Source organism: Scylla paramamosain, chromosome 17 (genome assembly GCF_035594125.1).
Source record: "Scylla paramamosain isolate STU-SP2022 chromosome 17, ASM3559412v1, whole genome shotgun sequence".
Taxonomy (NCBI): domain Eukaryota; kingdom Metazoa; phylum Arthropoda; class Malacostraca; order Decapoda; family Portunidae; genus Scylla; species Scylla paramamosain.
The window spans coordinates 17,305,509-17,329,488 of NC_087167.1; the positions used below are offsets into that span (position 1 = coordinate 17,305,509).

Consider the following 23,980-nt stretch of genomic DNA (forward strand, 5'->3'; position numbering starts at 1 on the left):
TTCAGCCTGTTTTGAATTAATTTGCTTGTTTTTCCCTTGAAAACATTATCTTTATCTTTATTTGGTTTATTTAGCTCTATTTCACTATAAGGTGATGCTCTACAAAGTCTCCATAAAAATATACATAAAAATAGGAAAATGTAGTAACTTGTTAAACACAAAAGTTAATAGAGGTAAAAAATGCACATATTGATATAATACTAATACTAGTTATACTGATATTAATAAAAATAATAATAATAATATAATAATAATAATATTAATAACAATAATAATATTAATGAAAATGACAATAACTAATAATAGTGATAATTATTATTATCATCATCATCATCATAGTAATAATAATAATAATAAAAATGATAGGTAAGAATAATAAAAAATAGTTTGAAAAGTAATAGTACTGAAGAATAAATGTAAAGGAATGATATTGTCTCATGGTACAATATAAGAATAAAGTAAACAGTGTAATAATATAAGGAAATGTTGAAATGAATAATACTCATCACAGCTTGCATTATCAGAAAAATGCTTAATAAGGACAGTATTGCACATGACAGGTATAAATAGCTTACAATGCATAAAATTCCATGTTGGATCCACTAGATCATAACAGCCTGTAAAGGGGAAGATTTTTTAGATGTTTCTTAAATATAACAACATTTGGACTGTTCTTAACACAGGTAGGCAGCCTATTATATAGCTGTAAAGCACAGTTCCTGAAGGCTCTAAAACCAGTGTCAGTGTTAACACCTAGGCTCCAACAGACTGTGCTCTTCTTACACATGCCTACTTGTGTCTAATTGAAATGGTCTTAACATATACTCTGGCTTACCAGTCAACATTGCCTGAAAGGTTAGCACACAAATTTTGTATATAATCCTGGCCTGATTCGCTAACCAGTGCAGCTCAATGAGGATTGGCACAATTCTTCCATAGAGTGATACATTCTTTATCAATCTGGCAGCCTTATTCATGATTATTAGCATCTTTCTTAGTTGGTATTTAAGGTGATATCACACAGGGCAAATTTCTCCCACAATGCTGCCCATTTGTGCTGCCAGCTGGGAAAACTGAACACTAAATGATGTCATGCAGCTCATTTTGTGCTGTTGGGAAGAATGGAAAATGGCTGTGGTGCTGGACTTGTTGAGAGCAAAGATACTAAAAGGGAAAGATGGGAGACTCCGATATTAGCCTAGTTGGTACCTCAAAAAACTACAATTCGTGGTAAGGACGCTAGAGGCGCTGGCTGCAGAGTAAGCAGGGCTTGGTCTTGGGCCTGAAAGGAAGACAGTCTCAATGTTTGCACTGTTCTTCAACCAAAATTATATAATTTACAATTATATTAACCTATTGCTAGCTAGAAATCCTAAAAAATGTTTTTAGATAAAAATTCTTCATGTTCTTTTATTAATACCAACCTTAAAGTAATGATTCATTGGATATTGGTTACTGGCGGAAGATTTGACTTGTGTACCTGTCAACATACATACAGGAAACATGGTTGGAACTCCACACCCTTGTGTATTATGCAGAAGAGCCAAGCACACTCATCCTCAGTGTGTTTTTCACCGTTTTCCGAAGGAAGGAGAGAGGTAGTAACCAAGTATATGTACATCAATCAACGTACCAAAAAGAGGGTTTTATGATTATAGGGTTTTATGATTAGAATCTTTCCTGATTGTCTTAACGTTGCAGGTAATTATTTAGAGTAATTGGGCCTGACGTACCCTAATTTATCCTTCCTACCTTAAACATAGCTTAATCTACACCAAACCTAAACCTACCGAAACTTAAGCAAGTGAAACCGTTATTTTTTCAGATAAAAACCCCACTCAGTGTCACAGTTGTGCTGGGTTTGTTGTACGTAGACTAGGATACTATGAATAATTTACTTTGGTTAAGGTTAAGCAAAGGTAAAGTGGATCGCGTACACAATGATGCGCATAGCTGTTGCGCTCATTCGCAACGTGGCCTCTGAGTTTGTGGTGGATGAAACATACATATCGATGTTTCATCCACCACAGACTCAAAGGCCGTTACGGAGATGAATGCTGCAGGTCTGGGCAGCACTGCGTATGCGATCTACTTTATCTTTACTTTTTATACTAGGTATTATTTTGATGTGGGTGTGTTTGGAACATAATGGTAATTTATTTCGTCGCAAATGTTTGGTTTCTATCACTTGGGGGGCAATTAACGGAAAACTGCTTCTTTGCCATGGAAACGGTTATCTGATCAGCGCAAAACACACCCAAATCTAACAGATGTAAGAAATATTCACTTCAACCTGGTGTATATGAAAGGGTGACATTTCAAAGGAGTGACAAACAGGTATGAAAGGAGTGACATAAAAATGGAGTGACACCTTAAACTAACCCAACAACCTACCCTACCCTACTCTACCCTACACTACCCTACCATACCCTACCCTACCCTACCCTACCCTACCCTACCCTACCCTACAGTACCCTACCATACCCTACCCTACCCTACCCTACCCTACCCTACCCTACCCTACCCCTGCCCTGCCCTGCCTTACCCTACCCAATCCCACCCTACCCTACCCTACCCTAACCAAAATTTACCTAACCATGAAATGTCATTCCTTTGAATTTTTTATTTGATTTGTCACTCCATTGTTATGTCACTCCTGTGAAATGTCACCTTTGAACGGCTCCCCTTCAACCAATGCAAGTGGTGTTGTAATTTGAAACATTACCGCAAAACCTTAGCCTATGTTTTCCAAACCTAAAATAACACTTCCAAATACTCTGAAAGTAAATATATATATATATATATATATATATATATATATATATATATATATATATATATATATATATATATATATATTGTGCATAACATGCTTCATATTTTAAATTACTTAAAGAAGGTGGGAGACTTAATGTTGTCACAACATATGTCTTCTACTTATATTGTATTTGTACTGTAGTTATGAAGATTAATAATACAGATTTGTTGTATTGTACTACTGTTTACTTACTGCTATATATATCCTGGTAAGAATTACTTTTATTCTTTCAATCAGTCTGGTGCTTTCAAGAGATGGAGCAGTATGCATTCCCAGTTAGCTGTCAGATTATGTTGCTAATATAACATTGTTTTCATAGGAGCATCACTTGGCAAAATGTTGTCAAGTCACCTCACATTGAGGGTAAAACGGTGGAGCAACTGCATAGAAGTTACAAAGTCTGCAGCCTTAATTTTTCACCAAGGAATTATGTGAGTGGCCTACCAACCTCAAGATTAAGGAGTGATGCTTGCCCAGATCAAAACCTTGAGAGTAAGTACATTTGTTAAAGATAATGAGATATGTATTTGCAGCATCAACATAATTTAAAAGAAATAAAGAAGGGAAATAATATATAAATGTAAGTAAGATTAGCAAAAAAGAAATTTGCACATAATTTGCAAATGCATGGTATGTACCAAAAAACTAGGTACCTAGGTTGAATAATTTTGTTTTACAAATAAGTTCACACTTTTATCAACATGAAGTGACATCATTACCTCGCACGATACATTATGAATAGGTACCTTTGAATTTAGTTATTAAATTACCTGTCCCACTTTCCTCCAGGCAACCAAGGTCCTCCACCTGCTGTGGCTCAGCCTCCTCCACCTGCTGTGGCTGAGGCCCTTCTAGCTGCTGTGGCCCAGCCCCCTCCACCTGCTGTGGCCCAGCCTCCTCCACCTGCTGTGGCCCAGCCTCCTCCACCTGCTGTGGCTCAGCCTCCTCCACCTGCTGTGGCTGAGGCCCTTCCAGCTGCTGTGGCCCAATCCTCCTCCTCACCTCAGCCAGACAATATTGCTGCAGCACCAAATAAAGGTGAATGCTCAGAAAATCAACCCCTTCTAGGAAAGATTTTTGCAGCACTTACTGTCATCATATTGCTTATTTTCCTAAATTCCAAACCATAAGCTTATGCCATATGACCTTGGCTTTGTGGCATTAAGGAAATATCTAGGTATGAGGACCCAATTTTGCTCCATATATGAAAAGGATAACTTTAATTTCCATGACACAAATGTTTTTTCTTCTTTTTCCAGACACAATGCTGACTATAAAATCAGGAAAGATGCCGTGCCTTCACCGTCAAGCCAAGGTACACTGCAGCAGGCTTAAAATGAAAAACAGTGCATTACAAAAGGTTAGGAACTTAAAGTCCATGAAATTTTCAGTACCTTCAGAAATTATTAAGTATGCATCAAATTATTTAACTGATATACAACTTAAACTATTTGCTTCTCAAATTAGACTTGGGAAAGTGATGAAAAAGGGACGACGATATACCAAAACGGATACATCTTTTGCATTAGCACTGCATCACAAAAGCCCAAAAGCATACAGGTTCATGTCAAAGATCTTTGCATTGCCTGCAGTAAGAACCTTAAGGTCCTGGCTCCACAGCTTTGAATTTAAAATAGGTTGGAATGAGTGTATTTTCAAGCAGTTGAAAGAGAAGGCTGACATCATGGATAAGAAGGACAGGGTGTGTGTGCTGATGTTTGATGCAGTTGCCATAAAGTCTGGCCTTTACTACAACACTAGTAAGGACAAGATGGAAGGTATAGAGGATTTAGGTATGTATGGGAGGTCAGACAAGGTTGCAAAGTATGCAATGGTATTCTAGTATCTTTGGTTGAGAGTATGTGAAATCAAATGACTGTTGGACTACAAGCTTTACATGTAAAATAGAAATATATTGTTGGACTGTATGAGTAAAATTGTCAACTATTAAACTTAGAAAAATTAAGTATATGTGATGGTGTGTACTTGCGATTTGATTGTGTGATGTGTGAAATTACTAATGGCACTTATTTCATAGCTGCAGCTGGTGAGATAAACAGTTCCACACTAAGTTTTGCTGGAGTGTGAAAGCTTGGCACAAAGTAATTGAGCTATAGTGGATCCAGACTACTAATTGGTACTCTGGGTGTTGGCTGTAGGACCTGTTTGTGCTTTTGCCACCTCAACTCCCAGGGTGACTGACCATGGCTAGCAGCGTGTGGCCGTGGCCTATGAAGACAACACCATATGGCCTATATGAGTTATAAAGTGGAGCGAAAGATTTATTACAGCATCCTTGTTTCATTATCAAATCGAAAGCCATTAAAAAGAAAAACATGCAGTCGTATTTAATTACATCTAATTTTTTTTTTTTCAACAATTAAGGCAAAATAAAGTAGCTGAAGAGATACTGGCTTGGGATTTGTTGTTGGAGTGATGAGGCATCAACACAATGGTCCAGTCCCTGTATGACGTCAAACTTGCTGTGTCGCTGGTCTTGCCAGCAAAAAATGGGCAGCATGCTGGGAGAAATTTGGTCTGTATGATGCTGCCTTTAGGCAGTTGATGGTATAGAAAATGACAGTAATCCAGCCTGTTAATAATCTGGTTATGAATCAGTATTTTGATGGAATATATGTATATATATTTTTTTTATTATTATGTAGGAGGGACACTGGCCAAGAACAATAAAAATCCAATAAAAAAAAGGCCCACTGAGATGCTGGCCCCCGAACAGGGTTCAAAGCAGTAGTCAGAAATTGAGGGATAAGTATCTTGAAACCTCCCTCTTGAAAGAATTCGAGTCATAGGAAGGTGAAAATACAAAAGCAGGCAGGGAGTTCTAGAGTTTACCAGAGAAAGGGATGAATGATTGAGAATACTGGTTAGCTCTTGCATTAGAGAGGTGGACAGAATAGGGGTGAGAGAAAGAAGAAAGTGCAGTGAGGCATGTAGTTAGCAGGATCAGAAGAGCAATTAGCGTGAAAATAGGGGTAGAAGATAGCTTAAGGTATAACATTGCTGTGATGAGAAAGAGGTCGAAGACATTCAGTTATAGGAGAGGAGTTGATGAGATGAAAAGCTTTTGATTCTATCTTGTCTAAAAGAGCAGTATGAGTGGAAACCACCCAGACATGTGAAATATACTCTATACATGGACAGATAAGGCTCTTGTACAGAGTTAACAGCTGAGGGATGAGAAAAACTGGCAGAGATATCTCAGAATGCCTAACTTCATAGAAGCTGTTTTAGCTAGAGATGAGATGTGAAGTTTCCAGTTTAGATTATAAGAAAAGGACAGACCGAGGATGTTCAGTGTAGAAGAGGGGGACAGTTGAGTGTCATTGAAAAAGAGGGGATAGTTGTCTGGAAGGTTGTGTTGAGTTGATAGATGGAGGAATTGAGTTTTTGAGGCACTGAACAATACCAAGTTTGCTCTGCCCCAATCAGAAATTTTAGAGAGATCAAAGTCAGGTGTTCTGTGGCTTCCCTGTATGAACTGTTTACTTCCTGAAGGGTTGGACATCTATGAAAAGACGTGGAAAAGTGCAGGGTGGTATTATCAGGTTAGGAGTGGATAGGACAAGAAGTTTGGTTTAGAAGATCATTGATGAATAATAGGAAGAGAGTGGGTGACAGGACAAAACCTTGAGGAACATCACTGTTAATAGATTTAGGAGAAGAACAGTGACTGTCTACGACAACAGCAAGAGAACAGTCAGAAAGGAAACTTGAGATGAAGTTACTCAGAGAAGGATAGAAGCTGTAGGAGGGTAGTTTGGAAATCAAAGCTTTGTGCCAGACTCTATCAAAAGCTTTTGATATGCCTAAGGCAACAGTAAAAGTTTCACCAAAATCTCTAGAAGAGGATGACCAAGCCTCAGTAAGGCAAGTCGGAAGATCATCAGTAGAGCTGCCTTGATGGAACCCCATACTGGCAGTCAGATAGAAAGTTGTGAAGTGATAGATAGTTAAGAATCTTCCTGTTGAGGATAGATTAAAAAACTTTAAATAGGCAGGAAGTTAAAGCAATAGGATGGCAGTTTGAGGGATTAGAATGGTCACCCTTTTTAGGAACAGGCTGAATATAGGCAAACTTCCAGCAAGAAGGGAAGGTAGATGTTGACAGACAGAGTTGAAAAAGTTTGCCATGCCATTCCCCGTAGTGCTGCATTGAACACAAGCCAGGGTGACCATCACATCAAAGACACCAGGTATCATTGCCCTGGGGCAATGATACCTTGTGTCTTAGCATGTTGGGTAGCACATCTTGCACCTCTTTCTTTTCTTTCTTCAAGAAGTATGAACTGATGAGTGTTGCTTACTACTCTCTCCTTGTGAACATCTGGTGAGTGTACATTAGCAAGCACTGCAGCACCAAGGTTGTGTTGGAGGAGGAGCTCTCTTGATACTTCCCTTATGTAAATGAAAAAGTCCACACTGGTGGTGCTGTGTGCAATCTTATAGGCAATGAAAGAATTTAGCAGTATCCTGAACATGAAATGGATACATAACTTCTTGAACCATGCTAGGCTCTTCCTGTGGCTCTCTTAAGGCATTTGATCTGCATAGTCTGTACTCTCCATTTTCTTGTTGTACTTTTCTACTTGCAGTGGTTTATTGTAAAATACTTTTTTCCCCACCAAAGTATATTTTAGTTCTCTACTATATTTGCTTCATACTTGGTAGACAAGAGATTGATTTCCCTCTTGTCTTGCCATTTCACAAGGTGTTTCCTTTTCTAGCAGACATCCCTGATTTTTTTTTCAAGATCTTTGTTTTGCTCTGTTTTGGGTGGTCCTCTCCCTTGCCTGACTACACCCGTCAGCAATGTTGCTCGAGTATGCAAGTAGTCTGATAACTTCAGGCTGGTGTACCAGTTATCAGTTATGATGTGTCTGCCTTCATCAACTAGGTCACCAAGGATTTTCACCACAATTCTCTCTGACATAGAAAGATGAAAAACATTTGGGTCACAAAGAGCGAATATGTCTTTTCCATAGTACAACATGAAATTCCATGAATACCCCTTCCACTGTTCATCATATGGAGAGGCAATGAACACTTTGACACCAAATCTTAACCTCTTACTCTTCATGTAATGGTGAAAGGCTAGTCTCCCCTTCCGCAAAATTAATGTCTCATCCACAACTACACTCCTCCATGGTCTCATAACCATTTGGCAGCATTCACATAACAGGTCTAGATATGGCTCATTGCGTGTTGCTGGACAGTTCTTTCTGACAAGGCCTGGTGGAGAAAATCTCAGAAATTTCATTATACTAAAAAAGTGGTTCCATGACTTAACTTTACCAAACAAAGCAGGGCCAGAAAGCAGCATGTCAGTGCTCCAGTAGTTAATGGGCATCAAAGCCATTTGCCATAACAAGAGCAAGGAATGTGTACATATCATCATGTGTGACTGGGTGCCAAATAATGCTGTTCACATGACCTTGTTTCTCAGGGTTTACAGCAAAGTATTTCACAGCCCTCTCATTCATCCATTCACCTAACTTTCTTACCAACTCATCATCAAAGGAAAAGCAAGAAAGCATCAATAAAAGACATGACAGACAAATCCTCTAGTGCAGGATTCAGTCCAGAAAACCAAGAAACAAAGGGGAGTAGAGCATCAGGACGCTTGTCAGAAAACACATCCTCTATCAGCCACCAACCTTCCTCAACCTCTTTCATCTCTACTTCAGAAATGTCAAGTTCTTCATCACTCAGAGAATCATAGTCATCAGTACTGACCTCCATGTCTGGGATATATTCATCCCCACTACTGCCATCAGAAATGTCATCCATGACCACTTGACCAGTAAGAGAAAGCAAGGGCAGAACAGGTGACTGACAGCCATGAAGGACAAACCAAGATTGAGGGAAGCACACCCAGGCAGAGGGGTAAGGCAGTGAGGGAGGGGGTTTACCATATGAGGGGCATTGATTATTTATTGTTTTATGATTGGTTGAGAGTGGAGGTGGGTGGAACTGAGAGATTTGTGTAAGGCAAGCAAGAGACAAAATGTGCCACCTAGAAGGCCGAATGAGATATGGATCGACCATGGGAAGAAGACAGGAGAGTGACGTGCGAGGTGTGGCACTGTATGACTGTACAGGCGAGCCATTACACGTGAGGTGCATCGTCGTATTAAAGAGGTTACGTAGCTAAGTGCTCCTTGTGTTACACCAGTGGCTCTCAGATCATCAAGCAGCAAATCATGAACACTGTATCATAGCTAGGGTACTTTGGCAAGTATGATTGATTCATTGATTGATTTGAACAGTTCTTGCATTTTTTAATTATGAAGTACAGTAAAATCCCTCTCATCCGGCATTTGAGTATCCGGCAGCTTCAAGTATCCGGCACATTTTTCCCCGAGCTTTAAAATCAATAAAAAATCAATGTGTACTCATAAAATCGATTAAAATTCCCACGCGAGGCATACTTTGTCCCCTCACTGCTTTGCGCCACCCATGGCCCACTGCACTGTGTTTACTCAGTGACTCAGTCCCGCGTGTGCACCGTTTATCGCCTGACGCCTTCATCGTGCCTAAAGTTGTAGAAAAGAGGAAGCGTGTTGTGCTTACACTTAAGCAGCTGATCAGATCAGCTGTTGATTAAGATCAGCTGATCTTTGTTATGGTAAGATGTGTGAGTGTAGGGTGGTGATTGTGGACATAATTTCACTTCTATTCAAGTATCCGGCATGTCGGCGGTCCCGTTGATGCCGGATAAGAGGGATTTTACTGGAGTAACACTAGGGTAGTGGTTCCCAAACTGGGGGTAAATTACCATTTAGGGTAATGCAGCAGATCTTACAGGGATAATGGACGGATCACATATAAGAAGTGAAGAATTCTGGAAATCAAGAAAACACTGCAGAACCTGGGATTAGGATTAATGTTGACTTGGTCTTAGTATGTAAAGTTGTAAAATAAACCCATTATAATTAAATAAGATAATCCAAACAACAATAATTATTAAAAGTATTATACAGTATTAGAATGGAAGAAATATGTACCTGAATATTTTGACACACATGCTTCGGGACGTAGTCACTCAGCATTCCTGATCATGGCATGTCCAACACTTGACAACAGTTTGATAACAGCTTGTGAAAGGGATAACATACTCATTGTGGCTTGTTGAATACTTAATATATTATTGTTAATTCTGATGTGTTTACACTCTTACAGGGTTTGAGAGGACCAAGGTACTTAATATATTGTCAAATATGGTTTTATGGAAATAACCCAAGCCTACTAATTTTAAGACAGGGACTAGCCCTATCTATTTTTGGGCAAGAATATGGTGGCTTTTTAAGTCATGGTCTACACAATGAAGGGATTAGCAATAAAATTAATGAGCTGAATTTAAAACTAAAACTAATTTAACTTAATGTAGGCTTCAGATGGAAAGGCTAATGTTAGTTCAGTATTATCTGTATATTTTATTGTGGTTACACTCATAGGATTGTGAGAAGACAGAGACCCTTGCAGAATTTTTATGCTGGAGGGACACTGGCCAAGGGCAACAAAAATCCAATAAAAGAAAAAGCCCACTGAAATGCCAGTCCACGAATAGGGTCCAAAGTGGTAGTTAAAACTTGAAGGATAAGTGTCTTGAAACCTCCCTCTTGAAGGAATTCAAGTCATAGGAAGGTGGAAATACAGAAGCAGGCATTGAGTTTCAGAGTTTACCAGAGAAAGGGATGAATGATTGAGAATACTGGTTTACTCTTGCATTAGACAGGTGGTTTGCTAGGTTTAATTATATTAATAACCTCCCTAAGTGTTGAGGAAGGTTACTAGGGATAGGAGAAAGTAGAGCACTTTTGAACTACACTGATTTTAGATGTATTTTGCAACCCTGACTTTTGGAACCTCTACCAAGTCAAAGTCTACTTTCATGCCAGTGTCACAACTGTGAAAGTAATGAAAGGTCACTCATTACACAGTCAATCTTTCAAATGTATTGTAAAGTTTAGGTTGATATTATCTCTAGGGATGTGATCATGTTATCAGTTATTTGTGGCTTTCTTATCCTTACACAATCATTAATAATGTATGATAAAACTGTAATAACAATCAAAACTAATGGTGCTTTTTGAAGTTTATGAAATTATGAGTTAGGTTAGTGAAATTTAACAGATTTTTTTCTCCCAACCCAGAAATCCTGGCTTCCCACTTGGATCCCAAGTTTTTTTTGTGGAGGGAGGAGCAAAAAGGGGATTGAAGTTTACATTCTAAGGTAACATTTACTGAACTTTATTACATTTCAGTTTCATTTCAGGAGAAGCTGGTGGTGCACAGAATGGACCAGATTCCTGAGACAAATATTAAAGAGGAAGTTGAACCTTCACTCACAGTTCCAGAAAGCTTTGTGGACTTGTGGCAATATGAAGGTGAATCAAGGTAAAAGTTTCTCCTGGATTTTGTTAACTTGAAATAATCTATCTATCTATCTATATAGTAGACCAACAGTCCCACATGGGGTTAGGCCACACACACACACACACACACACACACACACACACACACACACACTAAATTGGATTACAGACTTCTTGAGGGATAGAGAAATGAGAACAGTAATAAGGGGAGAAAAATAAAAATGGTGTAGAGTTACAAGTGGAGTACTACAGAGGACAGTCTTAGCCCCCGTAATGTTTCTGGTGTATGTCAATGATATGGTGGATGAGGTTGACAGTTATATAAGTCTATTTGCAGATGATGCAAAATTATTGAAAAGAGTGGAAAACAATATGGATTGTGAAATATTACAGAAAGATCTAAATAAGATATATAAATGGAGTAAGAAATGGGAAATAGAATTCAATGCAAAGAAATGCAAGGTGATGGAATTAGGAAAAAGCAAAAGAAGATTGACAAGTTCCTACTTCATGGGAGAAGTGGAAATTGAGAAAACCAAAGAAGAAAAAGACTTGGGAATTACAATCAGTGATACTTTATCACCAGAAAAACATGTAAACAAAATAGTTGGGGAAACCTATGAGTTACTAAGAAAGATGAAAGGGGCATTTGCTTACATGGATGAAGAGATGATGAGAAAGTTGACGGAATATGTGATTCGATCAAAACTGGAATATGCCACAATTGTTTGGTCATCCCATAATAAAAAGGAAATAAGGAAAATAGAAAGGATCCAAAGAGCTGCAGCCAAATTGGTACCAAGTTTGAGAGATTTAACCTGTGAAGAAAGATTAAGGAGATTGAAGCATCTGTCATTACAAGAGAGAAGGGAAAGAGGTGACCTGATTGCTATATACAGAGCTTTAAAGGGTAAGGATAAAGTTGACAAAGAAGACTTATTTGTGTGGGACTCAAGAGATACAAGAGGACATGGAATGAAATTGAAGAAAACAGCAAGAAGAGGTATCAAGAAATATGGTTTCCCAAATAGAAGCATAGAAATATGGAACAACGTAGATGAAACAGTGGTACAAGCAAAAAATATTCATGAATTTAAAGTTAAGCTGGATGCTTATAGATATGGAGACAGGACAGCACAGGCATAGCTCTTTTCCTGTAAAACACAACTAGGTAAATACAACTAGGCAAATACACATCATTCACTCTCTTAGCCATGGAAAGGGACTTCAGTTGGGGTTTGAATAAGTGAATAAGAACTCTGTATGTATCAAGTGAAAATATTACAAGATGATGCAGAGTTGAAAGTAATCCACTATTGTTTTGTGGTAAAAGACTCGGGCAGCATGGTGTTTTGTATGATCTTTTTTTTTTTTTCTTTTTTTTTTTTACCTTGGTTAATTGAGGAAAACTGGATATGACTTTACATTTAGACATGAACTATTGCTAGAAAAAAATAAATAAATAATATTAGAACCAGTATAGCAAAAATTATTGATATTACGTCATGATGCAGAACATTTTTATTCTTATGTAAGAACAACAATCCTTTGTAGTATTTATCTTTGAAGTTCCAACTATGTATTAATTCACAAAATTTTTTTTGTACTTTACCTTCACTTATACTGCCAGTCTCAAAGTCTAGTGCTTAGTGGTGCACTAGATTTCAACAGCACACCAGTCCTGTAATCAGTGAAGTGCATGCCTGCTAAAAGGCACAAATTCAAGAACATGTACTTATCTAGGAAAATTAGGTAGCACACTATGGTGATAGTCACAGCATGCATTTTGCAAGTCACTGATGTAATGTAACGGTGGGGAAGCACCATTCAAGAATTGCTGTGTGGACTGTGCACTGTGGATTCTTCACCCTCTGGCCATTGTGCAGTGGGTCTTGCATGCATGATTAGGAGGCAGTAGGCACCTGCTGAAACAATAATTACTCCCAGTGAGGTCTAAAGCACTGGATCAAGGGGTGCTGTGAACTTATCGTTAAACCCAGCTGTGACCTCACTGAATGTTTCCCTTTATGTCTCACAACACAAGGCAGTGAGGGCAGTCACAGCCTGCCCTCTAAAGACAACTCTCTTCTTTCACACAAAACTACAAGCACCTAATTACACACACACCTTTCACTCAAGATTCAAAATTATCATGGCGACTCCTACACCAGCCTCAAAGTTCCCATCTGGGGAGGGGACCACAAATGTCTCCAGGTCAGACTGCTCTCCTGGTATTGACCCTAAGTGTCTTGACACCCTCCTTCAACTTTTTCCTCATTAACTTTTGCAACATTTGCAGTCTAAGATCTAATTTTCAATCTGTAGAACACACCTCTCCTCCACTAAATCTCATCTTCTTTTCCTCACTGAAACACAGGTGTCTGAGGCAACTGACAGTAGCCCCTTTTCTGTTCCCTCCTACTTTTCTATTCTCATTTTCAATTCAAAGCTGGATGTTGTGTTTATGTGTGCAACAACTTAACCTGCTCTCGTGCCCACGCTCTTGAATCTTCCGAGTTTTCCACCATCTGGCTATGACTATAGAGTCACCCTCAAACTAAATTTATTTATTTACCTCTCACCTAACTCCTCTGACTATAAGAAATTCTTTGACTACTTAACTTTCAAAGTGGAGCACATTCTGACTATCTCCCCTTTTGCAGAGATCTCCATTCTTGGAGACTTTGATGTTCACTACAAGGTTTGGCTTTCCTCTCCTTTCACTGACCATCCTGGTGAACTAGACTTCAACTTTGGTATCCTCCATGACCTAGAGCAATTGGTGCAACACCCTACTTGTATTCTTGACTATCTTGGAGATAAGCCCAATATTCTTGACCTTTTCCTAACCTCTAATCCTTCTGCTTTTGCTGTTACCCTCTCTTCTCCATTGGGCTCCTCCGATCACAATCTCATGTCTGTATGTTGTGCTATCGCTCCAGTCCCTCCTCAGGATCCTCCTAAGCAGAGGTGCCTTTTGGCATTTTGCTTCTGCTGGTCGGGGGGACCTGAGGAGAAATTTTGCTGATTTTCCTTTGAATGACTACTGCTTCCATGTCAGACACCCATCTCTGTGTGCTGAGCACATAACAGAGGTGATAGTGTCTGGCATGGAAGCGTACATTCCTCACTCTTTCTTGACCTAAACCTTCCAAACCTTGGTTTAATACAGCCTGTTCTCGTGCTATAAATGATAGAGAGATGGCCCACAAAAGGTACTTGAGTCTTCCATCACCAGAATCTCATGCACTGTATATTTTCTCCTGGAATGATGCCAAGTCTGTTCTCCAACTAGCCAAAAACTCCTTCATTAATAGAAAGTCAAAATCTTTCAAGATCTAACTCCCCTCATGACTTCTGGCATCTAATCAAAAACATCTCCAATAACTTTGCTTCTTCTTTCCCTACTTTATTTCAAACAGATGGCACTACTGCTGTCACATCTGTCTTTAAAACTGAACTCTGCTCAAACCTTTGCTAAAAACTCTACCTTGGACAATTCAGGGCTTTGTTTCTCCATCTCCTCCACCCTCTGCCTATTTTATGCTACCTGTTAAAATTCTTCGCAGTGATGTTTTCCATGCCCTCACTGGCCTAAACCCTCGGAAGGCTTATGGACCTGATGGGGTCCCTCCTATTGTTCTCCGAAACTGTGCCTCTGTGCTTGCACCTCGTCTAGTAAAACTCTTTCGGTTCTGTCTGTCAACATCTACCTTTCTTTCTTGCTGGAAGTTTGCCTATATTCAAACTGTTCCTAAAAAGGGTGACTGTTCTAATCCCTCAAACTACTGTCCTGTTGCTTTAATTTCCTGCCTATCCAAAGTTTTTTTTAATCTATCCTCAACAGGAAAATTCTTAAACATCTATCACTTCACAGCCTTCTATCTGGTCACCAGTATGGGTTTCTGTCAAGGCCACTTTTCTGGTGATCTTCTGGCTTTCCTTACTGAGTCATGGTCATCCTCTTTTAGAGATTTCAAGAGTATGAGCATGAGAGCAGGTTAAGTTGTTATACACATAAACACAATATCCAGCTTTGGATTGAAAAATGATATATCAAAAACTTTTGATAGAGTCTGGCACAAAGCTTTGATTTCCAAACTATCCTCCTATGTCTTATATCCTTCTCTCTGTAAGTTCATGTCAAGTTTCTTTTCTGAATGTTCTATTGCTGCTGTGGTAGATGGCCACTGTTCTTCTAAATCTATTAACAGCCTCTTTCTTATCACTGTAGTGTTGCATCTCTTGCTACCTTCTACTGCTATTTTCATGCTAACTGCTCTTCTGATCTTGCTAACTCCATGTCTTCCCTTCTCCTGCGGCCTTGCTCTACAAGACTTTCTCCTTTCTCTCATTACTATTCTGTCCACCTCTCTAATGCAAGAATTAACCAGTATTCTCAGTCATTCATTCCTTTCTCTGGTAAACTCTGGAACTCCCTATCTGCTTCTGTATTTTCATCTTATTATGACTTGAATTCCTACAAGAGGAAGGTTTCAAGACCTTCAATTATTGACTACCACTTTGGACCCCATTTGGGAACTGGCATCTCAGTGTGGCCTTTTTTTTTTTTTTATTGGATTTTGTTGCCCTTGGCCATTGTCCCCCCTACTTAAAAAAAGAATAGTATAGTGCCTGTCTTTATTTCACTTCATCCAAGTTAATTTTATTTAGTTTGAGAAGAATGACTGCTGAAAATAGAAAACGTTTTTATAGATTTTATTTTTGTTTATTTTATTTGTTTAGCAAGTCAAGCAAACCGTGTGACCTGTGGGAATCAGTGGTGGCTCATTTTTTTTTTTTTTTTATGTTTTATGTTTATGTATTTTTTTTCATTATGTTGGAGGGACACTGGCCAAGGGCAACAAAAAATCCAGTTAAAAAAAAAGCCTACTGAGATGCCAGTCCCAAAAAAGGGTCCAAAGCAGTAGTCAAAAATTGAAGGATAAGTGTACTGAAACCTCCCTCTTGAAGGAATTCAAGTCATAGGAAGGTGTAAATACAGAAGCAGGCAGGGAGTTCCAGAATTTACCAGAAAAAGGGATGAATGATTGAGAGTACTGGTTAATTCTTGCATTAGAGAGGTGGACAGAATAGGGGTGAGAAAAAGAAGAAAGTCTTGTGCAGGGAGGCCATGGGAGGAGGACAGGCATGCAGTTAGCAAGATCAGAAGAGCAGTTAGCATGAAAATAGTGGTAGAAGACAGCTAGAGATGCAATATTGCAGTGATGAGAGAGAGAGACTGAAGACAGTCATTTAGAGGAGAGGAGTTGATGAGATGAAAAGCTTTTGATTCCACCCTGTCTAGAAGAGTGGTATGAGTGGAACCCCCTAAGACACATGAAGGATACTCCATACATGAACGGATAAGGCCCTTGTACAGAGTTAGCAGCTGGAGGATGAGAAAAACTGGCAGAAATATCTCAGAATGCCTAACTTCATAGAAGCTGTTTTAGCTAGAGATGAGATGTGAAGTTTCCAGTTCAGATTATAAGTAAAGGACAAACCGAGGATGTTAAGTGTAGAAGAGGGGGACAGTTGAGTGTCATTGAAGAAGAGGAGATAGTTGTGTGGAAGGTTGTGTCGAGTTGATAGATGGAGGAATTGAGTTTTTGAGACATTGAACAATACCAGCTTTGCTCTGCCCAAATCAGAAATTTTAGAAAGATCAGAAGTCAGGCATTCTGTGGGTTCCCTGCATGAAACGTTTATTTCCTGAAGAGTATTGTAATTGTATTGTAATTGTAATTATTTATACAAAAATTTACAAGTCAGTGCAAATAATATTAATGTAATTTCAGAGAGCAAGCTCAGTTTATGCAGGAAGTGAAAGAAGAGTTTGAGATTAAAATAGAAGATGAGTTCTTGGCACTGCCTGATGAGCCATTCATCCCTAGCCAGCAGGAACCTTCAGGCAAGCAAGACACCAGTAAGACAAGGTAAGGAGATGCTGTAGTATGTCTACTGATGTGAATATCTTGTCCAGGGATGGATTGGAACTACCACAATTATTTATTGCATGAACTATCAATAGTTCTTGAAACTGAAACTTATTATCAGTTATTAACTCTTTAAGCGTGGGTGTCCACAATAATGGACAGCCGGAGCGTGGGCTCGTAGCGCGTGTGTCCACAATAGTGGACATGTCATTTTTATTTTTTTAATGAATGCGCTGCCTGATTTGATTAGTTTGTCATCAAGTACAGTAAACATGTCATTTTCTTTCCTACAATGCCCACAAACACACTCTTACATTATCAGTGGTCAGTTAACGCCTTGTGCTAACTTTGACAGGATGTCCACTAGACACTGCAGCTCCACTCACCCTTCTAGTCAAATCCATCCTCAAGATGGGGGCCCTTTGACCGCAACACCAATAAAAAACATCAGGAAAGGCTTGGAAGAAAGCAAAATTGAAGCAGAGTTAGATAAAACTGTCACAAGCACAGTCCTTGGTAGTGACAGCGATACCACTCATAGTAGTAGTGATGGATATGGCTTTATCAGTGATAGCAGTGCTTCTAGTGATATTCCTGAACATTTTCACAAGGGAAAGGGGAAAGAACCTCTCATAAAAAAAGGTCAGTTCTATGGCAAGGGAGAAAAAAGACAAATTGCTTCAGACTCACAACCTCCATCTGTCAGTGCTGCCAATGTTGCACAGCGCACCACATCCCCTTTCCCTTCTCGCTCTCAAAGTCCAGATTCATCTTCCTCTGGATCATCGATGGACCTAAAACTTGCTAAAACAATAAGGGTAAAGCGCGTGAAGCATATAACACGTGGTAACAGGAAAGAGAAACTACGCCGTGTCACAACTGTCTTACCACCTGCACCACTCCCCACTGCCTCAACTATTGCGGACCCTGTTATTGCAACCACCACCACAGATACACCTGATCCTACTGCTGCCACAGCTTCTTTATCATTGGAACACAAAAAGCAACCATCCAGCATTTCCTCAGGTGTTCTTGGAAAGAAAAGGAGTGTGCAAAGTGGACAAGGAAAGAAGCATATAAAAAAGGTAACAGGCTCCCTCACCACCACCACCAGCAGCTCTGGCATCACCACCTCCACCGCTACTCAAGCTACTACAGCCCCGCCTGCCACACATTCCTGTGATGTATTTGTGTGGAATGATGGCAGTGATTTTATACTAGACAGTCCAGCATTCGACATGACGAATGCAGGGATACAACCTGCCTTCCCAGTGCATGCAGGTCACGATTATGTGGAATACTTTGTGGCCTTCTTGGATGAAAGCATACTTCAGCAAATATGTGAGGAAAGCAACCGTTATCATGAATGGTGCACTACATCTGACACAGTATTATCTGCAAAAACGATCCAGTGGACCCCGCTTTCTGTGCGTGAGATGTATGTTTTCCTGGCCTTGATGTTGCTCATGCCTCATGTGCAAAAGTATGACCTAGATGACTATTGGTCCCACGAGGACATAATTTACACTCCAATCTTTGGAAAATATATGTCAAGGGACCGATTCAGGGCCATTTATAGTTATCTTCACTTTGCTCATAATATGTACCCCTCTGACACTGACCCGCTATGGAAAATCAAAGAGATGATGAACAACATCAAAGAGAAGTTCCGTGCATTTTTCAAACCAATGCAAAAAGTGGTACTTGACAAATCTCTGGTGCTGTTCAGAGGATGTATATCCTTCAAGCAGTACATTCCCAGCAAGCAACACCACTCTGGAATAAAATATTTTGTACTATGTGACTGCGAAACAGGATATATTTTGGACTTCATCATATATTCGGCAAGCGAAGTTGACATCAAGAAGACTGACCCACTCCTCTTCTCAGGCTCAGTTGTAAAGGTACTACTGGAGAAGTACTTTGGTGAGAATCATGTTCTCTATACGGACAACTATGACACATCTCCCATTCTCACCAAGTACCTGAAAGAGCATGGGATGGGCACTGTTGGCACCATCAGACAAAACAGAAAACACTTGCCTGTGTTTCCTGAGTCTTGTCGAGGAGAAGTGCAGCTCAGAAAGTCTGGGAAGATGTTGGCTATGAGATGGCATGATAAAAAGCCCATCAACATGCTTACTACTGAGCATGTGGGGCACTTGGAAGATTCTGGTAAAACCAACTTAAAAATGGGCGAGAAGATAATGAAGCCTGATGCAGTCATTGACGACAATATCAACATGAGGTTGGTTGATAAGTCTGATATGATGATTGGATTCATCGACTGTCTCAGAAAGGGCTGTAAATGGTACAAGAAATCTTTTCTCCACATCATCGACATGTGTTTGCTCAATGCATACATACTGTTCAAGACACAGGTCGGTGAGCAATCTCCGCCTTCTCTGAGACAGTTCAGTCGGACTGTCATCACTCAACTGCTTGAGAGGTTTGGCCAGGTGACTGGTCAGGCTCCAAGACGACATTCAGATGCACTTCCTGACCGACTTGAAGCACGTGACTATCTGAATAGGCACTACATAGAGTCTCTCCCTCCTACTAGTTCCAGGAATGTAGGCGTGGGGCGTTGTTATGTGTGCAGCCATTCCTCACGTAAGCCAAAAGTAAGGAAACAAACCAGCTACAAGTGTCATGAGTGTAAAGTGCCTCTCTGCATTGTGCCTTGCTTCCGGGAGTACCATACTTTCAAGACATACTGATAAAAATGACAGTGATAAGAACTGTAAAATGCATCAATTGTAAGAAATATGCAAGTGTGATTTTCTTTTGTTTAGTATTTTTTATATGTGAAACTAGATGTTTATTTTCTTGTGCAGAAGTGATTTTTTTTTCATATGATGTTATGTGTTTGGTTTCTTGTTTGGAAGTTTTTTTTTCTGTGAAGTTACATGTTTAGTTTCTCACTTGGAATTGCTTTTTCCTCCTGTGAAGTTATGTGTTTAGTTTCTTGTTTGGATGTAATATTTTTCACTGTACTGTTACATATTTAGTTTCTTGTTTGGAATTTTTTTTTTTTCCCATAGAGGAACTGTAAAATGAAGTAGGTGTAAGAAAAATGCAGCAAAGTTACGGGTTTTGTTTCTTGTTGAGGAAGGACTTCTTTTATTCTAGAAAAGAACTATCAAATGTGTCAAACGTAAGAAAAATGCAAGGGTAAAGTTACAAGTTTAGTTTCCTGTTTTGATTTCTTATCATTCTAACATACATGAAGATTACGCCATGTCAGAAATATACGCCTTGTCATGACTGCCTTATTGGCCTCACCAGTCAGCTCTGCCACAAGTGTGGACCCCGCTACAGAGACCACCACCACTGATATGCCTGATCCTAACATTTTTTTTTTCATTCTAACATGCATGATGATGTTATCTGTATATATTTGTGATAGGTATGATAAATAAACTCTGGATGCAGAAAAATGCAATGCAAATGCTATGTGTCATATGGTGGCCATTCGGTGTGGAGGGAGCAGCCTGGCAATGCCTGAGCCAGTGTGTACAATGCAGCGAGAGGCACAACAATAAGTATGTAGCGAACCGTAAAAGTTACCCTTTGTAATCTCAAAAATAATAGTAGTGTTGTTTTCTGTTTTTTTTTTTTTTTTATCATTCCTTTTGTTACACAATGCAAGTACAGCATTCTAGCATGGATTTTGGTTCATTGCTAAGTTTAGCAAGTAATGTTAACCACAGATTTTTACAATAATACAAAATCTGAGCTTTACATGGGTATGGTACACAGAAGCTGTAAAAAAGTGATGCTTTTTATTGCTAAATAATAGAAAATAAGAACAATAGAGGTGGGTATCTGTCTATAATAATATGTTTTCATAGTTCCTAATTCATAACTCTGTACTCATTTTACCAATGCTTACATGGTGTTCAAATTAACGTCAAAGGACAGCTAAGGAAAAGGACTTTACAATGATACCTCATTCAGCAACGTTAGCTCAGTAAGAGAAAAGATCCTTGAGGTTGAAGGGAGGTGTGTTTTTGAGTGAATATGCCCACGTGGCAGGCCAGGCATGGCAAAATCTAGCCTGCGCTTAGAGGGTTAATGATGGGGCTATATATCATTCAATCATTCTTCCCTCAATCATTCATTCCTTTCTCTGGTAGACTCTGGAACTCCTTGCCTGCTTCTGTATTTCCATCTTCCTATGACTTGAACTCCTTCAAGAGGGACATTTCAAGACACTTATCCTTTAATTTTTTAATACCACTTTGGACCCTATTCGTGGACCAGCATCTCAGAGGTCTCTCTCTCTCTCTCTCTCTCTCTCTCTCTCTCTCTCTCTCTCTCTCTCTCTCTCTCTCTCTCTCTCTCTCTCTCTCTCTTTTTTTTATTGCTAAATAATATAATAATAAAAGTGAAATAAAAATGTAATTAAAAATAAATTCAAGTATCATTAGAGGGCGTTAAAGTGAAAATATGCTAATAGAAAGTGCATTAATAGGGCTTTACCTGTATCTCCAAGACAGTCGGTAATATGAGTAGGGTGTTGTACCAATTGCTCTAGGTCATTGATGATAGCAAAGTTGAAGACTAGTTCATCAGGTTGGTCAGTGAAGGGAGAGGAAAGCCAGAGCTGGTGGCGAACATGGAAGTATCCAAGAAGGAAGATCTCCGCAAAAGGGAAGAGTCAGAATGTGCTCCACTTTGGAGGTGAAGATTTCCGCAAAAGGGAAGAGTCAGAATGTGCTCCACTTTGGAGGTGAAGATTTCTGCAAAAGGGAAGAGTCAGAATGTGTTCCACTTTGGAGGTTAAGTAGTCAAAGAATTTCTTGTAGTCAGAGGAGTTAGGTGAGAGGTATACAACACTAATAAATTTAGTTTGAGAGTGACTCTGTAGTCATTTGAAGGCAATGAAAAAAAAAAAAATTTGCCAATCAGCACTGTATTTTGTAGGAGGAAGGAAAGAGGGCAGATTTAAATCAGTCTAGCAAGATGCTCCAGTGCAACAGCTGCTGTGTTAATTATTTCCAGTGCATAGTAAAAAGAAAAAAAAATCCATGACATTTTTATGGGTGCACAATGTCCTGCCAACCTTTGTAAAATGTCCTTGGTGTGAAAGAGACTGCCATTTACATGAGGAAGAGCATATTTGGAGATGAGGAGGCAGAACAGAAATAAGATAAGATTTAAGGTTAGGTTAGTTAGTTTTGGTTTGGTTAGGTTTGGTTTGGTTAGGTTAGATTTGGTTTGGTTAGGTTGAGTTAAGTATGGTTAGTTATGTTAGGTATGGTTAAGTTAGGTTAGGCACGGCTATGTTTGGTTAGGTTAGATAATAACAGCCAGAGATTTTTAAGAATTTATCACCTTTTTATCAGGATTGCTATTGTGAGCAACTGATCTAAACTGAATTGTTGGCATATGCAAAGACCAAACTATTTTTTTTCTGGTAAGTTTTGATGTGCTTTGACTAATTTGCAATAAAATTGTCGTAAATTACTATGTTACTTATGGTGGGAGTGGTGGTGGGGAGGCAAAAATGACAACAGAGTGTGTCATATTCTCTTTAGTGGTTGGTAATGACAAAAAAAACTATATTTTCCAGTTTTAATAAAATCAACAGTCAGCTCACAGTAGCAGACAGTACATCTGCAGTCACAGTTCCATGTCCACAGGGGTCTCAGAAGAGACAGGTAGACGAAATGTGCAAGCAGCAGCTCACACCATTGCCTCTCCTGAAGAGACTGGTGTCTTGCACACAGGCTGCCTCTAGCTGCCTCTAGAACACCTCTCAGGATCACCAAGAATAGGAGCCACGCCACCTTGGAGCTCTGAGTGTAGAGAGTGTCTTCCGTGGGTCACTAGGACCACGAGCTTCACCACCATGGAGCTCAGTGTGTGGAGAGACTTTGGCTTCCATGCCCTTTCTGCCTCCCTGCTCTCTTCCTCCTACCTCGTCTCCTAGCCTTGTATTCACAAAGAGGCTCGACAACATTTTCCAAACCTGTTTCACACACTTCAACCGCGGTATACCAGACTACAGGCATTATATAATTACAAAGTAATTACCCCACCATCACCACAAACAACCCATCAGTGAGTTGGCAGTATCATAACATACACCGCTCATGTGTGACCCAATTTACAACTGATTCAAGAAATCAGAAAAAACATTTTCTTTACCATAATAACCCTTACTTCATGTGTGCATCACAGTATTGCAGCTGTTCCTGCCACTAGTTCAGTGTTTACACCTGCAAACTGCAAAGCAACAAGAAAAAAATGGGTGAATCAGAAGTGGAAAGTATGGAAGGACATGATGTGTCAGGAGAGAAAGTAGAAAAAAGTGGAAATGTGTCAGGAGAGAAAGTGGAAAAAAAGTGGAAAAGTGAAAGGAAGCAACTTCAATGACTCAGAAGAATTGGATGACCCTGAGGAAATGGATGGCTCTGAGGAAGTGGAAGAAGAGGATTAATGATGTGTGGAGGAGAGGAGGGCAGCAGCAGAGGTGGAGGAAGATTAGTGAGATGTGCCATGCACGTGTGTGTGTGTGTGTGTGTGTGTGTGTGTGTGTGTATGGCAGGAGAAGCAGTGTGTGTGTGTTTGTGTGTTTCTGTAGGACACATGAGTAATTATGCATTTATTATAATTAAGGTTATAACAGTTCAACATTATGTTTATGTAGGATGTTTACTAACCAAATAAAGGAATTTTTGTGATGTACTAAGTGGTGTTTCATGGTCAAATCCCCATACTCAGCCATATACATTAATTCTTATGGAATAATTACTTTCTAATTATGTGATTTCCAGTTACGCAGTGTGGTAATGAACCTATATGTCGTATAAATAGGG

At 39.4% G+C, this 23,980-nt stretch overlaps 1 protein-coding gene across 6 annotated transcripts in view; it reads left to right on the top strand.

The window, feature by feature from the left end:
- The first annotated feature begins 364 nt into the window (after positions 1–364).
- LOC135108529 (tigger transposable element-derived protein 7-like) overlaps positions 365–23,980 on the top strand; it is a 32,552-nt gene continuing 8,936 nt past the window's right edge. For 2 of the 6 annotated variants that reach the window (XM_064019642.1, XM_064019643.1), the window contains exons 1-6: positions 365–1,598; positions 3,138–3,310; positions 3,608–3,856; positions 4,078–4,178; positions 11,115–11,236; positions 17,016–17,153. In XM_064019642.1, coding sequence (XP_063875712.1) covers positions 1,504–1,598; positions 3,138–3,310; positions 3,608–3,856; positions 4,078–4,178; positions 11,115–11,236; positions 17,016–17,153 — 878 coding nt within the window. In that variant the 5' untranslated portion in view covers positions 365–1,503. Of the gene's footprint in view, positions 1,599–3,137; positions 3,311–3,607; positions 3,857–4,075; positions 4,179–8,531; positions 8,723–11,103; positions 11,237–17,015; positions 17,154–17,508; positions 20,765–23,980 lie in introns of those variants that run through there. The other 4 variants (XM_064019640.1, XM_064019641.1, XM_064019645.1 and 1 more) reach the window with 4 other exon arrangements.